The following is a 19,680-nucleotide window of genomic DNA, read 5'->3' as shown; positions in this document are numbered from 1 at the left end:
AGTTCCACTGTTTATTTATTTTATTAAATTTGGATAATTTAACAGTATTTTTTAAAAAAAAAAACAGAACTTAATCTTACACAGCTTCAAAAGCCCTTGATTTCTCAGGCATTCAAATCCCAACAAAATCCCACTCTACAAATACATGAGACTATCTTCTAGATAGCAGATGATTAAAATACAAATAATAAATATTTAAGACACATTTTACTCATCTGTGATTAACTCTTCTTTGTAATCAGATATAAAGTTCTGTCTTGTACATTACTACATTGCTGTTTCCCTCTCAAGCAGAAAATGTGCCATTATACCCATAAGTCAAGTATCTCAGAGCAGCTACTGTCACTTAAACCTAATGCATGCTGCTGTTAATCATCGCCTTCTTACAAATTCTGAATGGAACGCAGTTATTTATTTCGCAAGTCCAAATATTTCAACATGGCAATCCTAGAGTTCCAGCATCCTTAAAGAAATCCTCCCTCAAAGTGTTAATAGTAAAAACCTAAAAAGCAGCAAACCACAACATGTCATTAAGAAAGATATAACCAGTGCAAAAGTATATAAATTGGAGCTGAAAAAAAACAAACAACCAGACAGCGAAGTGAGAGGTGCCACTACTGCCCACTCACAGCTGGTGGGCGTGGACCGAAGGTCCTTAACACTATAAACTCCACTTCTTGTTTCTCCTTAGCACACTGAAAATTGTGGAGACAGATATTAAAATAAATAGTATTTACATAATTTTAGAACAACTATTTTAAGATACCTTCATAAAAGGACACTGTCAACAATATTTAAGGAGTCAAAAGTACTCAAATTGATTTGATTAATATAAATACTAAATTCTGTTCTTTTCAGTTTCAGTCCTGTGGTTCAAACTCTTATTAATACCTGGATCATCTTTCTCCTTGACCACTGCAATCTCCTTTCCTTGCCTTTTTGTCCCCAATGCATTCAGAAAACCTTTGTTATGACCATCTTCCCTACCTGCAACTTGAAGCATGTCACTCCCCTCCATGAAGCTCATACTAACTTTTTCTGACCTTCTGCACTAAGTTCTAGTCTGCACATGATATGGTATGGCCTTCAGTGGCCAAAGGAACTTACTGCCTTTCAGGGAAGAACCATGTTTCAAAACATATCCAGCACCATTTGTCTCTTAGTGTAGAGACAGGGGCCTTAATGTTTTTCCTTGCATAACATACAGAATCTATCCGTACCCCAAATGCTCAAAAAACAAGGCTAGCAAAAGCCATGCCATCCACATTATTTATTAGGTTAACCTGAAAGATTACCAAAAAAATCAATTTTTTCTGCTGAGATGCGTGGAATAAAGAAAGTCTCTTACCAGACTGGACTCAGTCATTTTCTTTCTATTTAAGATATAGAAAAAGGCTCCAAAATATAAAAAGAGCCTGGCTAATGCAATCCACAAATTAAGAGTATATTTTCTTCAATACAGCAAGATTCTCTTGGGACACTCCGGTGATCAGCCTATTAGCCCAATTAATCAAAGAGGCCATTAGAAAAGGTCTGAAAAGACCTAACTGAAATACAATACTAGGTTCAATAACATTCACTACATTTCAGTATATTAACTTTGACTTGGCACTATGTGTGTTAAAATCCTGAAGCTTAAAATTCAACACTTATTTAACTCCTGGTTAAAACCACTTAATGTCTTGGAACCGGTTGAATACAGAATAAAGGCAGAACTTTTGCCAATTCTATCGTGATTAACCAGCAGTTGTTACTCTTCTCTATCAGACTACTCTAAAGTGGATATCTGGGAGAAATCTAAAAAAACTAGACATCCCAAATAAGTGAGTTATAATGTAATGATGATTTACAATTAAAATTACCCTACGAAAAAGCCTTTAAATAAAACATTTCTATAGAATGTTATCAAATTTTCTGCATTGATATAAGCATCTGCAAATCCTCTAACTACACAGCAAAGTTCAAATAGAAAACAACTATTTCTATGTCATAGATCTGGTCAGACTCCCACTGCCAGTGGCCCACGGGACTCCTGTGGGAGGAATCCAACCTATGGATCCCCAGGTACAGACTTTCAGAGCTTTGAGGTCCCTAGGCACACAGAGTGCAGACCATCTGTCTAGCACCCCTCTTGAGAGCTGTATCCATATGGCCCAGGTGCCTCGTCCCTGAAACCAGTGCTAACACCTAAGATTCCCCTTACAGGTTAAACAACAATCTCTTCCTGAACGCCACTAATAGGTGTGAGCCTTTTAGGTTACATTTAACTTTCCAAAGCCATGTGGTAGGTGCGTCATATAGCACATGCAGACATGTAACATGTTATTGCTCTTTACTTGGTCACATGAGAAATACGCAGATGCATACAAAATTAATAGACCCTACATACATTTCCCCTCACTCTAGCTCACCCCTCCTTAAGAGTCCTTGTGGGACCCATTTCTGTTCAGGTAGGTAGGCAGACTTACTCCCGGCCACCAACTCATCTGGCTCCTACAGCAGCTTCCCTTGTCTTAAGCTAGCGACAAATGGCCGGAGTGAGAGCAAATACAGGAAACTGTGTCCTTTATAATGTTCCACTCTCTTAGGTTATTCCCTGGTTTCCTGTTGAGGCTGACAGAGTCCTACAGTACTGGGGATTTTGTTGCTAGGTGACCTCTCCCCTGCTAAATCAGTTCCTCTGGGAAGCATCCAGCCTCTTGTCTAGAGCAACTACTTTCAACTGTCAATCACTTGAGTCAACAACCCTCTTTTGTTAGCCCTTTGCCTTCTACCTTTGAAATTTCAGTTCAACAGAGAAGGCAAAAAGCTGCACCCTCAAAATGGAATCTGCAGCTTGGTAAAGATATATAGAGAGTTCATAATATCATACAGAATTCAAAAATTGTATGGACACATCCCCCAAATCCTCACAGCCTTTAAAATAGAAAGCCAGGCATCAGCTGGTTTATATGAGATGACAATACTTAAGGACCCAGTCCAAATCCCACAGAAATCATTGACCCCCATTGACTTCTGTGGCAGTGGGGGTCAAGGAAGGATTTACAGAAATTAAAGGTAGATATAAACATTAACAGTTCAGAACTTTTAATTGATCACTCTGGGTTCCTCTGATTCTATGACCATAGCAAAGCAATCCTGTGAGATCTGGGTTTAAAAAGGAGCTCACTTCAGTTTGTGGTGTGCGTGTGAGGAGCTGGAAGCAAGATGCACTAGGAGCTGAGAGTGAGAACGCGGACTGTTAGAGGACTGAGGAGTACAAGCATTATCAGACACCAGGAGGAAGGACCTATAGTGAGAATAAAGAAGGTGTTGGGAAGAAGCCATGGGGAAGTAGCCCAGGGAGTTGTAGCTGTCACACAGCTGTTCCAGGAGGCACTCTAGACAGCTGCATTCCACAGGGCCCTGGGCTGGAACCCAGAGTAGAGGGCGGGCCTGGGTTCCCCCCCAAACCTTCCAACTCCTGGTCAGACAGAGGAGGAGTTGACCTGGACTGTGGGTTCATGAAAACGGCCAAACTGAGGGCTGCCATGAAGCTCCAAGACGAGCAAATCCGCCAATAAGCGCAAGACCCACCAAGGTAGAGCAGGAACTTTGTCACACCTGATACACTCCATCTACTTAAAACGCACCAATTTAAACCAAAGTGTCGGAATTCTACACATCTTAAGTGGGCACCTTTAGTCTATTACCTTGTTACATAAGGTCTTACATACTTATTCATAGTTCTGCATATACTGCATTTATAAGCAAAATGCATTCTGGATACTCTCATATTCTTGAGATGAGTATCCTGGCCACATGTACCAAAATACAGATAAATGCAGTACATCTTATTTCAGTAGTTTTGACAATACATTTCATATAGCTGGTTCTCTAGCAGAGACCAGGATAATGACAAGAAACCATTGCTCGACACTGGAGTCCTACCCAGATGATGTCATTCTGGGAAATTAAATTGGGCATTTGAGAGTCCCTTGTTGGTAGACACTATCTTGCTGAAAAATGACTCCATTTCCAATCCCTTTAAGGTCTGTAAAATCTTGACTGGTTTGTTTAAAACAAACAAAAGGAAGTACTTAACACAATGCAGAGTCAACCTATGGAACTCCTTGCCAGGGGATGTTGTGAAGGCCAAAACTATAACAGGATTCAAAAAAGAACTTTGTAAGTTCCTGGAAGATAGATCCATCAATGGCTATTAGCTGGGATGGGCAAAGATGCAACACCATGCTCTGAGTGTCCCTAGCCTCTCTTTGCCAGACGCTGTGAGTGAACGACAGGGGATGGATCACTCAATGATTGCCTGTTCTGTTCATTCCCTCTCAAGCACCTGGCATTGGCTACTGTCAGAAGACAGGATACTGGGCTAGATGTACCATTGGTCTGACCCAGTAGGGCCTTTGTTACGTTCTTGTGTTCTTATGTTCTAGTTGCATGGGAGCCCACTATTAGGAGACTACTGCAATGTTTCCTTCAATACGTCTATTGTGTAACACTAAATGGCTTCAATCATCCTTTTTCTATTTATTTTTAAGTAAGATCACATTTAGCTAGAATCATCCTGTTCAACTATTCATGAACACAATGTCTATCTGTGCTCTTCCACTGAGCACATCTGAACAGAGAATTATGTCAGAGAAAAACCTAACTTTGTATGTCATTAGTTAGAGTGGCATATCCTGTCCTAACCAGGATACTTTTATACTGGATATGCATGACAGGCCGCAATGTTAAAAACCCTTAGATAAGAATTCTAGATACTCACTGTCTGGAACAGCGACTGGACTATTAGCAGCATAAATAGAGTATTGTAGTAGATGTAGATAACTGTTGTGGACAGTTATATCTCTAATGCTCTGTAAATAGTTACTATTTGCTACTGAAGGAAAGTTTATCCAGAACCTCTGGAGATGATTCATTCCTTCATCTTAGAGATTGAGGTGGCACATTAGACAATAACCTAGGGCGGACTTATGCAGAATGATGCAAATGTTTTCTTTTTCAGGGAGCAATTAGAGGTCATGCAGTAGTAGGTGTGAACCAGAAACAGGAGTTACAGAGCCCAGGCTCTGGCAGGTCTGTGGTGCTCTGCTGGCACAAAGTGGCTCTAAACCTGGGCCACTGAGGATCTCAGGTGGCACAGAGCTGCCTTGGTTGTCTACTACTCATGGATGCTGGCATAAAGAGGCTTGGCTGGGGGAAAAATAAAGTGTGTGGCTTGGGTGTCTCTGTCTACCCCAGCTATCAGTGATACCTGGCGCAAGTGGGAAGAGGTGATCACAGAGCACAAATACTCCTTTGGCGCAGCAGGGGATCCTCCATATGGACTCCACAAATGGACACCGTTTCAAATGTATCTTAAGCATGTTTAATACAGCTGTGGTTTTTTAAACACATTCTATGCATATATTCAGTACAAATATTTTTCTATAATAAGGAGTGATGCCATTTCTATAAGAGGGACCATGCTTCACTGAACCAGTGCCACTTTATTTAATTGAAAGCCATATATTTGCAAAGTCTGTCTCATCACAGTTAACCTTTCTAAACTGATATGTGCAATCTAGACAGCTTCAAGATTCAATTTCATACTTTTGTTCTCCAGTAAAAGAACGACATTTTAAGTTTAGTGCAAGATGTATTACCTGCCCAATTCCCTTAAGTAAACTGGCAGAAGCAATTTTTAAGAAGAGGTGTGAAACTGAAAGAGGACAAAAGCCACCTTTCTTAGTAGAACAATGAATTCACATCCAAAGATAGCACCAATGTAATGTTCTGTAAGGGAAGGACTAATATCCTGTATTATTATTGTATCCTAATAACCAACAAGTATTGTATCTCTTCAGTTCTCATCTTTGCTTACCCTTACTTATATGCCCAGAATGTCGTAGAACAAAAAAATCCAAAGCTACATTCTTGTACAGATCTATAACTTTAACCGGCACGAAGGATGGTCTAGTTGATAGTGCATAGCACTGGGATGGCTGTGGACACAGGTTCAAGTCCTGACTCAGCCACAGACTTCCTGTGTGACCATGATCAGCTCACTTAAATCTTCCCTGTGCCTCAGTTCCCCATCTGTAAAATGGGAATAATGCTTCCTTAATTTACAGGGGTGTTGTGAGGATAAAGTCTATTAATGACTTTTGGTCATTCAGAAACTACAATGGTGAAGTCCATGTAAGCAGTGAGATAGACAGAAGTATTTAGGTGGGAGAGCTTCACATTGGAATATGTTTAGTTTAGAAAACAGAAGATTTACTTAGCAAGGTCAAAAACTCTAACCGGAAGCCTGGTTAACCCCCGTCCCGAAAGCTCTGGATTCTGATCTTAACCTTTTGAGATCACCCTGTCCACAAACTAATCATAACTTCAATAAGCCTCCATTTAGGGCTTGATCATGCGAAGGCTGAGTACTCTAGTTCCAAATAGCAAAGCCCTTAAGCATGTCCTCAACTTTCAGCATGTGATCAGTCTGATGCTTAAATGCTTTGCTAGATAAGGCAGGACCAAACCCTTAATTTCCTTTCTCAACGAGTCCATTGTACTGTCTGTTAACAATCTGCTTATCTTTGATAATATTCCACCGGGGCTAGGGTATGCTTGATTTTAAAAGACTCTGATGGACTATGGCTATTGAAATCTCAAGCACAATCTCTCTCTCGGCGTTTGATACAGCTGTCCATCACCGTAGTATCTGAGTGCCTTCCATGTTAAGTCAATAGGAATAGCAAAGTCCCTAACGACATTAATGTAGCACATCTTCCTTTTTGAGGTAAAACTCTGCTTGGGTATGGTTTTTTATTTTATTTTTTTAAATTAATTGATTTTTTGGGGGGTAGAATGGGATGTCAACATTGTGAGTGTCAAATATTTCATTGAAAGACCTTCACCAGATTAGAAGCTTCTAAGCATATCCTGAAGCAGCTCTGAAATTCAGATGGTTTAAGAAGACAACTGGCAAAGTGGAAATTTCAAAGGCAGAACGGCTTTTGGGATGAAGCATATGGTATTCACACAAAAAAGGCTACATTTTCAAATTTAAGTGTGTGCATATTTGCATGTGTAATTTATGTACACAAATACCTGCTATACAAGTGTAAATTCTAGGTGTTTGTGCACACACATCAGTTAGTCTAAGTCAGGGATCAGCAACCTTTGGCCCGCCAGGGTATGCCCCTTGGCGGGCCAGGCTGGTTTGTTTACCTGCCGTGTCCGCAGGTTTGGCCGATTGCAGCTCCCACTGGCCATTGTTCGCTGCTCCAGGCCAACAGAGGCTGCGGGAAGTGGTGGCCAGCACATCCCTCGCCCAGTGCCGCTTCCCGCAACCCCCATTGGCCTGGGACGGTGAACTGCGGCCAGTGGAAGCTGCGATTGGCCAAACCTGTGGACGCAGCAGGTAAACACACTGGCCCGGCCCGCCAGGGGGCTTACCCTGGCGGGCTGCGTGCCAAAGGTTGCCGCTCCCTGGTCTAAGTGATCATATCTAGTCTGGTTTGTGAATACACACTGACAATTCCTTATTTATTTACTTATACTGGGAGCCTAGGGACTCCAGTCAAGACTTGGGCTCCTCTGTGTTTAAGAATGGAAGATAGCCATGTGCAAATATATGCACATGATTTCATCTGCTTAATTCAGAAATTTGGTACAGAGTATCTTGCTTGAAACTGGAGCTTGTTTTCTTAAACTCTTTGTCCACCCATACAGCTTTGTCCTTAGTTTTATTCTTTTGGCTAGTATTCTAATTAGTGGCTTTTGATCATAGTAAGCACTTAGTTTAGCAAACACTTTACAAATATTACCCAATTAATTCTCCCAGTGCTCCTGTGAGCTAAGTAAGGCATATTCTCCTATTCTCGAAGTGAGGAAACTGAGGCAGAGAATTTAAATGGCTGAGTTTGAGAGGTGGTGCCTCATCCAAGTCTACAGTCAGCATTAAAACCCAGGAGTTCCCGGTCTCCAGTCCAGTGTTTGAACCACTAGACCATGTCTCTTCAAAGGAAAAAACTAAAATAAAACAGATTTTCAGATGCTCTCTTTTAAGCCAGGGGAAAAATATTCCAAAATAAATCTCATGAGAGAGACCTTTCTATTCTGATCAACTCTGAAGGTTAAAAAGCAGAGTGCCTCATATTTTCCAGATTGTAATTTTTCTTTTAAAACGTAAAGCCATTCATCCCTTTCAGTGTGTCTGCATATTCCAGAGTTTCTTTTGTTACCTAAAGTCATGTCAATATTTATGAGATTAAGTTTAAAAGAAAGTTTGTGCATGGAAAATCGGGATGAGCATCTTTGCTGAAGAACATTAGTGGTTGTAGCAAGGCAGAATACATCATGTAGCTACAAAAGATGGGGAGGATATAGTACAGCAACATAAGTACTTGAGGGCACCAATCTGAACAGAGGGTACCAATACTTCTTTTGATCACCTAGCATTCTCTACCAGCTTTCCTATGGCGAACTAGTAATCTAGATAGAAGACAAGAGCAACTCAGAAACAGGAAGCATCTATCAGTGTGTGAGGGAAGAAACCTTTCCTAAGATCTTTTACTTTCTTCCCCAACCAAAAAAATACTTCAGCAGCAGACAGCTGAGCCGCCAAACACATGAAATAGCTCAGGTTCCTCAGATCTTGCAAAACGCTTAGTCATAGAATCCTAGAATCTCAGGATTGGAAGGGCCCTCAGGAGGTCATCTAGTCCAACCCCCTGCTCCAAGCAAGACCAATCCCCAATTTTTGCCCCCGATCCCTAAATGGCCCCCTCAAGGATTGAACTGGCCTGGGTTTAGCAGGCCAGAGCTCAAACCATTGAGCTGTGCGTTCAATTCTGGGAGTGCTTTCGTTCAGAAATACTTTGTCTGGCCCCTGCCATCAGCTTGCTGTAACCTGCCACATGTTGCTCAAGACCAGGGGTTCACAGCAGAAAAGGGACAGGATTACAGTTTGCATCAGATTTACCTACTCCTTCCTCTCAATTTACCTACCCCTTCCTCTCAATTACCTACCCCTTCCTCTTGCACTGCCTTAGCAGGCTGGGGTGCAGATCATGCTCTTGGCTCCACTGGAGGGCACCAGTTGGGAACCAGAGACGCTGCTTTGAGAACTGAGCACAGCAGAAGTAGTAACAACATTCTGCCTGACCTTGGCATATTTGACTGATAAACAGAGTTCTAATGTCACCATTATAAGATTCAGAATCAGTGCCTGCTGCACCATTCCTGGGAATAAGTTGCTTCCTTCCATACACTGGTAAATACTCTAAATCAGATGAGGATTTAGAGTAGGTATGTCAAAATGGCTTTGCCGTCTCCTCTCTACACCCCACCACTGCTCTGCCTGATGTCTTATACAAACTGCATGTTACACAAAACGTATCAGATCAGGAGAATACAAATTCTAAGCTAATCAGATTGTTTATTCTCCTGTGTGTTGTGGGTGTAATAGTACTGTTCTCATCAGACTCTCAAGGCCACTCATACATCCAAGGAATGTATTTCCATCTCTGAATAGCAGTGCTCAATGCTGTGGGCTGTGTCAGTCACACTGCGACCTGGTATGAACTGTAGCATGTGTTGTCTCATTATCCTTTGAGAGACCACTGGGATCCAGGGAGGCAGATGTATTTTCCTGGGCAAATAACTTGTCTATGTGTCTCCCAGCATTGTCAGAAGACACACACAGTTGGATTCTAGTCCTCACTAGTATTGTGTTTCTGAGATAGACTGATTTTCCCAACACTAAGGGCAAGTATTCAGCCAGCATCAATACCAGCACTGCTCTTGCTATTATTGTTGAAATTTACTTTTATAGCACATGTCTAGCTAACTAGCGAAAATAAGTATGTAAGGCACCTATTACTCTGATATACAAATATTCAACAAAAGTACTAAGAAGCGAAAGGATACAGAAGGCTGCTCGCTTTCTTTGTTCCCTGGTGTTGCACAGGTCTTTTTACATATCTATACGTGCAAGCATTTTTTTATTTTAATTTTTTTAAAAACTATGCTTACCAACTAGTCAGAAACCACCGCAGGCAGTGACTGCAATTGATATGAACTGTACCATAACTAAGTTCCTGCCACCTTCTTCACTGCATGTATTAATGACAAATTGCCATGTGCAGAACGCTGGGTTGCTTTTGCTTGAGAAATGGATTTGTTATTTTGGATCCCTCAACCATATAATTCTCTTCCAGAGAAGTCAACCAATGCAGTCAAAGCAGTGCACACACGACAAAGGGGTGGGACAAGACAGATTCCTGTATTTCTCTCTCAGGGACCTAAAATCACCTTCCATCCATACATTTTTCAACATGAGCATCTTCAAAATCTCCTGATTTCCCACAGTCCATTTCAGTGAATTTTGGTTCACTTACACTATGAGCTTGCTGGATTCTCTATCTCAATGCAAGAGTCTCTGCAAGGGTCTACATACTTAGAGCCCAGTGCGGATACAAAAATTTGTATCCACATCTGATCCACGAATTTGCAAGGCTCTATACATACTGTTAAACAGAAGATTCTCTGTGCATCTGCCAGTATTCCAGGCACAATACAGACATGGTCTAGTGGTTCAAACACTGGACTGGAGACCGGGAACTCCTGGATTTTAATGCTGACTATAGACTTGGATGAGGCACCACCTCTCAAACTCAGCCATTTAAATTCCCAATAGAACTACTCTAGAATTCTTGGTTCAGTATAAGGATACTAAAGGATTTCCAGGTTAAGGGCAGAGCTCCCTGATGAACCTTATTGCTACATACATATTCTTGTGTGTTCATGTAAAAAGGACATCTGGTTTCCACTGATAAACTTTCTCTACTGGGCACGCAGTCAGGAGTCTCAAGGGCTGGGGAAGGCTTGCATTTGTTTGTTAATTTATTGAAAAACTATGTTAAACAGGGCTAGGTCTCTTAATAAAAAAGATGGGGTGTTAATTCCTCAAGGCACAAATGGCTCACGAGGAGCTCTGCAGTAAACTGTAGCTCTGGAAACAGTAGACAAATAATCATGCAGAGAATTAAAATTATATAAAAAAAAAATCAACCACCCAGGCTAAGTTCCCTCTGAGCTGCGTGGCTGCACAGCCATGCAGCAGCCTATCAAAGGCCTCTCCCCAGGCCCCGGCGCTGCTGCGGCTGGGGAGAAGCACCTCTTCCCAGGACCCAACCCCGGCAGGGAGAGAGGGCTGGGGGCAGTCCTCTCTCCCCGTTGTGGTCCCGGGGCAGCCAGCACCCCAAATCACTCATCCCTGGCCCCACCCCAGAGCCCTCATCCCCTCACACCTCAACTCTCTGCCCCAGCCCCGACCCCCCCTCCCATACTCTGAACTGCACATCCCCACCAGAGCCCTCACCCCCCTGCACTCCAACCCTTTGCCCCAGGCCTGAGCCCCATCCCGCACCCTGAACCCTTCATCCCCATCCCCAGCCCAGAGCCCTCACCCCAGCCAGAGCCCTCACCACCCCGCACCCCAACCCTTTGCCCCAGCCCTGAGCCCTCTCCCACACTCCGAACCCCTCACCCTATCCCCGCTGCAAATCATTGTGCACATAACAAAATTCATTCCACACATGGATGGGAAAAATTAGAGGGAACATTGCACCCAAGACAATTTTCCAGCTGCAGAGAAGAATTATTTTCAAATGCACTATTGCTGGCAATTTATTATTAAAATAGACTATGTGTGTGAATAAGTTCAGATCTGGACATTATAAAGCTATTTCATTGACTCAGACTTTCTAAGCCAATTCTTTCTTACAAAAGATATTTCATGAAACCTTTGTCTTTTTAATGGGAACTTCAGTATTTCTGGCCTTGGAACTGTTAGAGTGTAACAACAAAGTTTTATTAATATTTTACTTCTCTACATACCCTAGAATTCTTTTTGCATGGGTTTAGGAAAAGAATTACGAATCATTTCACAATACAGACTTGACACAGTACTGGTTTCAAGCTGATCTGTACTCAAAATCAGAAGGATTCTGAGTTCTTTAGTATCAGGAATAAGCTCAATAGACTTCAACCTCCCTGTACCTGGAGGACCTTCAAGACATGCGGTCCCTATCTGTATTTCACCATGAATTATGCCTGGAGTTGGAGAATTTGCAAGTAGTTTCTGTTGGTCCATGCATGCACCCTGACTCACCTCGTGCTTCCTTCCAAAGTAATAAAGGAGGTTGACGGACCAATGATGTCTCCAGTTCCTTCTCTCTGTGAATCTGACAGATCTGAAGAAGAGGGGAAGGAGGGCAGGCAGTGGAATACAGTTAGGGACCACGCCATCTCAAAGAACCTTCAGTTACAGGTGAGTAACCTCTTCTTCTTTGAGTGATGGTCACTACAGTATTCCACTGTGGGTGATCTCTGGGTGGAGATGGCATGTTCCCTGAGAGAACCTCATGGTTGCTACTGCAACAAACAGGTCTTGGGGACTTCCCAACTGTCTTTGTTCTCTGCAGATAAAAGACCAAGGCTCATCAAACATCAAGGAAATGGTGTCTACATTCTTCTGCTGATGAGTGCGGTTTTGGGAAGAAAACAGTTAAGTGAATGGATTGGTTAAGATGAAATTGTGAGACCACCTTTGGTAAAAATGTTGGTTATATGCGTAAGGAAACTTATCCTTGTGAAATACCATAAATGGTGGATCTGCCATTACAGCTCTGAGTTCATCTACCCTTTTAGCTGAAGTGATGGCTAAAAGGAAGGCAGCCTTCCTGGAAAGGAGGGACATGGAGCAGGTTGCCAGTGGCTCAAAGGGGATTTTGTGAGTACCAGCTTCAGATCCCATTAGGGCGTAATATTTTGGAATGGTGGGAAGGCTCTTAGGAGACCTTTCCAAACATCTAGCAGTTAGCGGGTGTAAAAAAATGGAGAAACCCTCCGTAGGAGGATAGGACGTGCTAATCGCCGCAAGGTGGACCCGCAAGGAGCTGAGGGCAAGACCCAAAGTCTTCAAAGATAGAATGTAATCCAGGATAAGGGAAATCTCCACAGCTTCTGGTCTAAGAGTTTTTTTGTTGTGCCCAAGAGGAAAAGCATTTCTACTTAGCCCAGTAACATTGCCTAGTGGATTCTTTCCTGCTGTTAGAGAGAATATCCTGCTGAGGAACACGCCCATTCTAGGGTTGATGCCCGTCCAAATACCATGCTCTGAGGTGGAGCAGTCATAAATTGGGATGCTTGATCCTGATGCTGCACTGGGTCAGAAGGTTGGGGAAATTCGGAATGATAACTGGCGGACGGGATGACATGTACAGCAGGTTCGGGAACCAGAACTGTCTGGGCCAGAAGGGGGCAATCGTGATGACTGTCGCCTTGTCTCGTCAGATTTTGTGTAGCACCTGAGGTATGAGCTATAGTGGGGGGAAGACACAGTTGTGCTGGTCTGATCAGGAAAGAAGGAGAGCTTCTCCCTGAGAGTGGTAACTGAGGGTTCCCCTGGAGCAATATGTGGCACACTTGTTGGTTGGCCTGAGAAGCGAATGTCTGTCTGGTTGGAGTTCCCCACTGCATGAAGATGTTGTGTAATACTCCATCGTGCAATTCCCACTCATGGTCAATTGCAAAGTGTCTGCTGAGTGAGTCCACGAGCACATTCTGCTCTGGAAGGTAGGCTGGGGATAGGGTGATCTGATTGCTGATGTATCAGTTCCAGAGATTGACCACTTCTGCACAGAGTTTTGGATTTCAAACCTCCGCCCGTTTGTTGATGCAGAAAATAGTGGTGGTGTTGTCTGACGTTATCAGGACATGATGGAAGCGAATGAGCAGTAAGGAAGGCACGCAAGAAGTTCCAGAATACTGATCTGCATTCTGGATTCTCCAGGTTTCTGTGTCCCTTGTGTCATGCGGTTGTCCATATGGGCTCCCCAGCCTCACAGGGACATGTCGGTGATGATAGTTTTGCCCAGAGATGAGGGAAGAAAGGCAAAGATATCTTGAGGAGCAGCCAGGGATCTGGATCTCAATGAAATCTTTGCTAGTGCCTGGGGGTCTCGGGTTTTATGAGGCACTGGAAACGGTGGTACTAATGGACTGCTGGCATGGAACCAGTGGATCCCACTGTTTAAGAATCTTCTTCTGTGAGACTTAGTACATATTATGTCCCCTTGAGCCCAGTTGGTGGAAGGAATGTCCAATTTTTTTGAGGTGGACTTGGAGGAAGACTTAGTCCCATGTTTATGGGTGTGCTTCCTAACTTCCCAACTAGGCCCTCCTGTGGGGTCTGTGGGAGTGGCTCCTCTGATATCAGAGACGGACCTAAGAGCAGTAGGAGCCATGCTCCTCTTTCATTCAGGATGATGTATAGGGGGGTTCCATGGCCTGGGTGCAATTGTGGTCTCATGACCATCTCCATGAGATACTTCTGGAAACCAAGTGCTCATTCTTCTTGGGTGTGGCCGGGGAAAGACTGACAAATACTGCGCCTAGTCGTGATGTGAACTTCTCTCAGGCAGTAGAGGCAGCGTTGGTGGTTGTCACTGACCGACAAGGATCACAGGGAGGAGACACGGTTTGAATCCTGGAATTCTGGGCATAGTCTGGTACCGAATGGGGTACTGGGGTGGGTCAAGACCCCTGAGCTCTACCCTATTCTAAACTATCAAAACTATGACTAAATCTGATAAAACTATATAATTATAATTATTAGAACTGTGTCAGAGACTAGGACACTGAAGGTTCTGATCTGGACAATGTGGTGGTGAGAAGGAACTGAAGATGCGGTTGGTCTACCCAGCCCTTTATCGCCTCAGATGGAAGCACACGGGGAGCCAGGATGCATGCGTGGACCAACAAACACTTTCAAATTCTCCGACTCCAGGCACATGGTGCACATGTGTAACCCAGAGTGAAATATAATAGGTACCATCACTCTAAGAAGAATCAGCAGTTTTAACCTAGCACAATGAAAACCCTCATGGAGGACTTAGATACATGGCTCCTCTAGGCCATTTAACTTTCATCTACTCTACAGTGGTGTGACTCATTGCCATTCTCAAATTTCCCATGTCATATAAATGAGTGACATGGAATTGCTGAAATTTAACTGGAAATATGCCAGCTTGGAAGCATTTTATTGATCAGTCAAAGAAAAGATGCTTAAGTCCTGGCAAGTTAATATTTTGCTTGGGGTCTTCCCAAGACACCCGAATTAGATTTATCACATTGAATTAAATATCCAAAAGGAAGAAACATGATTTGATCTCCATCAGTTATCCTCCCAAATCTAGTGGTGACAAGAGTCAACAGCTGTCCCTGATTTCTTTACAGTGTGTGGGTGCCAAGTGTAAATTACTACACTCAGACAAAAATTGTGAAGACATTGTTGCATATGTTCTGTGAGATTTAAAGTCCTATATAAAAAGATAGCCACGTCAAAGAAACATAATGTAGGCGGGAAAGGCCATTACGAAAGCAAAATATGAATCATCTTTTTCCATTCAGTCCCTCTAGAAAGCTCATCGTAGTCCAGAGTACATCAAATTAAAAGATACGTCCATATTTTACACCTCCCGAAATGTCCCTATTTATAGTTTTAAAACATTGACAGGTTTGTCCTCTTATTTGCTAGCTATCTTCACTATAGACAAAAGGAAGCATTGTATCTTAACTCTTTTTCTATTTGAAGATTAAGACCCAATTCCTTTCTAGATTGTTATGATTCTTATACAAAAAACAAACAGTTAACTTACCCACTTCATCTTGAATCTCCTCAGCAACCGCTGGTACATTGTAGAGAAGTGAAAGAGACTGGTTCATGCGCTCATATATCACACGTAGGTGTGTCATAACCTACAGAAATAGAAGATCCATTTTGGAGGGAAATCATCAGCATTTTACCTACAGTCATCATTGCAGATTTATATATTACAGAGCACGACAGTTTTCAGAGGAAGTAGGTATAATAAACACACTGAAGCATGCCTTGTGGATTCTGCAAGTCTCCAGTCATGAAATCTATTGCACATTTCAGCTCTCTCCAGCAGCTGACAAAGAAACAGTCTTTCTGGCAATGGTTCTGCTGTCTGGCCCCTTCTTGTGTCCCTGCATCTGAGCTTACATCTTCTCCTAGCATCCTTGTCCATACCTAACATGTGAATAAGGACTGAATGAGACGAGGGTGTCAAGGAAGGTGGTCAAATTTGAACCTGCTTTTTGATGGAAAATTGGGTTTTTGACTAAACAAACATTTTCACAGGAAGTGTTTGCTTTCTGAGTAAAATTTTGATTTTTTTTTGTTGAAAAACAGAATGTTCCGAAACCAAAATGATTTCATCCAAAAGTCAAAATTATTCAATTCAGAAAGGGTAGCTGTTCTGTTACCTCATGTCCTCTCTATGAGCTGGGCTTCCCAGCTGGCCTTCCTCTCCCATGATGCACCATGCCACTGGACTCCCATGAAGCACCATCTCCCATCACCAAGAAGCTAGACCATGGTGCATCATGGATGATGTAATCTGACCAGGAAGCCTGTATGCTGCGAATTTCAGCTGCACACGGGCTCAGTGTTAAAGTAATCCAAATTTTAAAATAAATGGTCATATTAAAGGTAAAAAAAAAGGGGGGGAATGTTTTTTTAAGGTTTTTTCAGGGGCTAGTTAGAGATGAACATTTCAGATTCCAGTGATTTTAAAACAATAGGATCTCAACTTCCAAATCTGGCACAGAAGTTCAAACTAAGGGGTGTCAAACAAAGGGGTGTAATTTGGCTGCTAGCAATGCCTGATCAGTTCAAGAATCACAGCTGGGGCAGAGTTTCCAATTAATGGTATCGGTAAAGAAAAAGCAGATTCTACAGATTACCGCACAGATTTTCAAACTCAGCCACTGTGTCTCCAAATTTAATTGGCATCTTGAAAGTCAGCTATATCTCTGTTGGCTTCTTTTTTGTTCTATGTAATTTGCAAGGAAAATATGAAAGCTGTTCCAAAACAAATGTATCAAGGGTTGCACAAACATTCAGCAGTCGATGTTCCATGAAATACAGTGATCTCAGCTGAAAAGTGTGTTAGACACAAGCAAAATGCACAATTTATATTTATGGGCACCACAAAGTACCCTTACAAATGGCTACAGAAATCCTGGTCAGAATGTTTGAGATCCTATTGTATTGAAAATTGTAAAAGAGGGAGTCAAATATTTAGCAGATAGTATCACAGTTTACAGTGTATATTCAGGAGACAGAAGTTAATTTAAATTTGCTGATACTAGATTTGCAATAGTTCAAAACGCTGCTTGCCTTATTTATTGGTTATTACCTGAGATCTGATTTGGGCAGCTTTCTTTGGATCCACCATGCGGACATGTTCAAAGTGTTTGAGGGTATGCTGTCTGTCTTTCTGCTCTGCACGCACATACTTCTTCAGCATATTGAACACATGGCGAGGCTATGGAGGAAAAGCAGGAGAAAATTCTGAATTCAGCACACTTTTCTGCATATCTGACCATTGGGATACCTTAGATCAGAGGCTGCTCCTGAGACAAAGCACTAAAACAGTCATTGCTTGTAACACCTGTCCACTGAAGAAGGTGCAACTACTGGGAAGAACATCCAGTCACTTGATCAGTATATTGCAGGTTATGCAGCTGGGCAATGGCCGCAGATCGATATGACAGCTAGAGAGTGTTGGGAGTGTCCAGCTTGGCCCGGTTTAAATTCCATCTGTTACATTTCTCTCCATGGGTATGTCTACACTGCAATTAAAAACCGCAGAGGGCCAGTGCCAGCTGACTTGGGCTCATGGGGCTCGGGCTGCAGGGCTGTTTAACTGCAGTATAGGCTTCCGCCTGAGCTCTGGGACCCTCTCACCTCGCAGGGTCAAAGAGCCCAGCCTCCAGTCTGTAAGTCTACGCTGCAATTAAACAGTCCCACAACCCGAGCCAGCTGGCACAGGCCAGCTGTAGGTGTTTAACTGCAGTGTAGATGTACCCAGTAACTGTTTTACTGTTGGTGTCAGCAATAATTAATCACTCTGAGCTGCCTAGCTAACATGCTAATCTAGGCCTACCTGAAACTAGGAGTTCACACATTTCCACAGCTTGTCTAGGCCAAACACACTGCACCCACCAGGAACTCTCTGCATTCCTTCATTTCCCTCTCAGTAGCTCCCTGTGTGCTACCCTCCCATCTCCCTAGATTTCATGGACTCCATGCAACTCTTCTCACCCTGTCCTTCATGTCAAGGGGATTTGTACCCATACCACTGACCCTCCCCATGAGAGAGGCTCTGTGTGCCCTCCCATACCCTACTCCCCCCCCGATGCTCCCCATTTTCCCCTTTCCCCCCTGCCAGGATTTCTGTATTCACTCCCATTCCCCTTTCCCCCAATGCCCTCCCAAGGCAGGGTCTCTATGTTCCCTCATCTCTATCCTCTCCCTCCTCATAACACAGATCCCTCCCCTCCTAGGTCCCCATTTTTCCTTCCCCACCCCCAGGCCCGCATTTTCCCACCTCCACCCTGGAGAAGTAGGGTGGGAGTGAATCAAGAATGGGTTCAGAAGGTGTGAAGAAGACTGGGACGGGTGCTCATTTATAGGGATAAAGCCTGTTGAAATTTACTCTGGATGTGTACACTGATGTACAGTGTTCAAAGAGTTAAGGATCTCTTTAGTTTTCAAAAATCTTTAGAAAAGAAAAAAGAAAATGAAAATCTCTTCTAAGGACATTTCTAGCCTAGAGATAAAAAAAATGCAAAATTGTTTCCAAAGTCAAAGGAAGCTTTATTGGCTTTAGGACTGAAATTCATTAGTGGTACAGAGTCTTGGAAACAAACTGCCAGCAGACTCCTGCTATGGATAAAGTCCCTAAAAGTAAATAACCTTATGAGTGCTGCTGTAAGGACAACGTGAACTGAAACAACAACTGTCAAAGGATTACAGAAACAGAGCCTAGAGAAGAAGGAAGCACCGGGGACTTAAAACAATGGTGGAACTTCGAAGAAAGGAAGTGAGATTATCTTTGTTGACATTTCAGTCCTCTTTGCCTCAAGAAATATATATAAAAATAAAATAGGCTAGGGTAGAGAAGACAAACAGATTAATTTCTATTTCTTGAAGAGACTCTCCATTTAAGTTTCATGTTTAATGCCATGGGACATATTTCTTGTTTTCCCTCAACATGTTTTTGTCTACTGTGATGGTAAGATCCAGGAAGATTTACATTATCTGGGACAACTATACTAAGAGAGGTCTTACTGCTATAGCAATAATAAATCCCTCTTAAGGACCACTTATTCTGACTTAGCCCCATCTGCATAACATGGCAGCATACTTTAAGTGTAATTATTTAAAGAACAGAGGAAAGCCCAAAACTTACTACTAACAGGGGAGGATACAACAGATAAATCATGAGAGCCTAGAGCATCATTTGCCAAGAAATGACTCTTGGATGTTTGCGCATGAAACTTAATTAAAAGCACAAGACCTCAAATGAACTATTAAATGTACGGGTTTTCGTACAGTCATGACATCTTAGTTTCTTTCCAATGGAGGAAAAAAAAAGCACTAGACAGTCTGCATGTGCTCAAACAAGCCTGCAGGTTTGTTTTTAACTATGCTGACCCAAGGTAAGACCTGGACAGTAACAAATGGTCTACTTATTTATCAAACAGCACAATGAAGGTTAGGAAATCAGGACTCTGAAGAAGTGTGATTTAAAGCTAAGG

General features: G+C 42.6%; 1 protein-coding gene across 7 annotated transcripts in view; it reads right to left on the bottom strand.

Annotated features, from left to right (window-relative positions):
• LOC102936614 (amyloid beta precursor protein) overlaps positions 1-19,680 on the bottom strand; it is a 301,370-nt gene that overhangs the window by 42,685 nt on the left and 239,005 nt on the right. For all 7 annotated transcript variants that reach the window (XM_037905593.2, XM_037905604.2, XM_037905609.2 and 4 more), the window contains 2 exons: positions 17,274-17,402; positions 15,708-15,807 (listed from right to left, as the gene is read on the bottom strand). In XM_037905593.2, the coding sequence (XP_037761521.1) occupies positions 15,708-15,807; positions 17,274-17,402 (229 nt within the window). The remainder of the gene's footprint in view (positions 1-15,707; positions 15,808-17,273; positions 17,403-19,680) is intronic.

Source organism: Chelonia mydas, chromosome 1, assembly GCF_015237465.2.
Source record: "Chelonia mydas isolate rCheMyd1 chromosome 1, rCheMyd1.pri.v2, whole genome shotgun sequence".
Lineage (NCBI taxonomy): Eukaryota > Metazoa > Chordata > Testudines > Cheloniidae > Chelonia > Chelonia mydas.
Note: the sequence above shows the minus strand (reverse complement) of the source record. Positions and strands in the feature narration are given on the sequence as shown.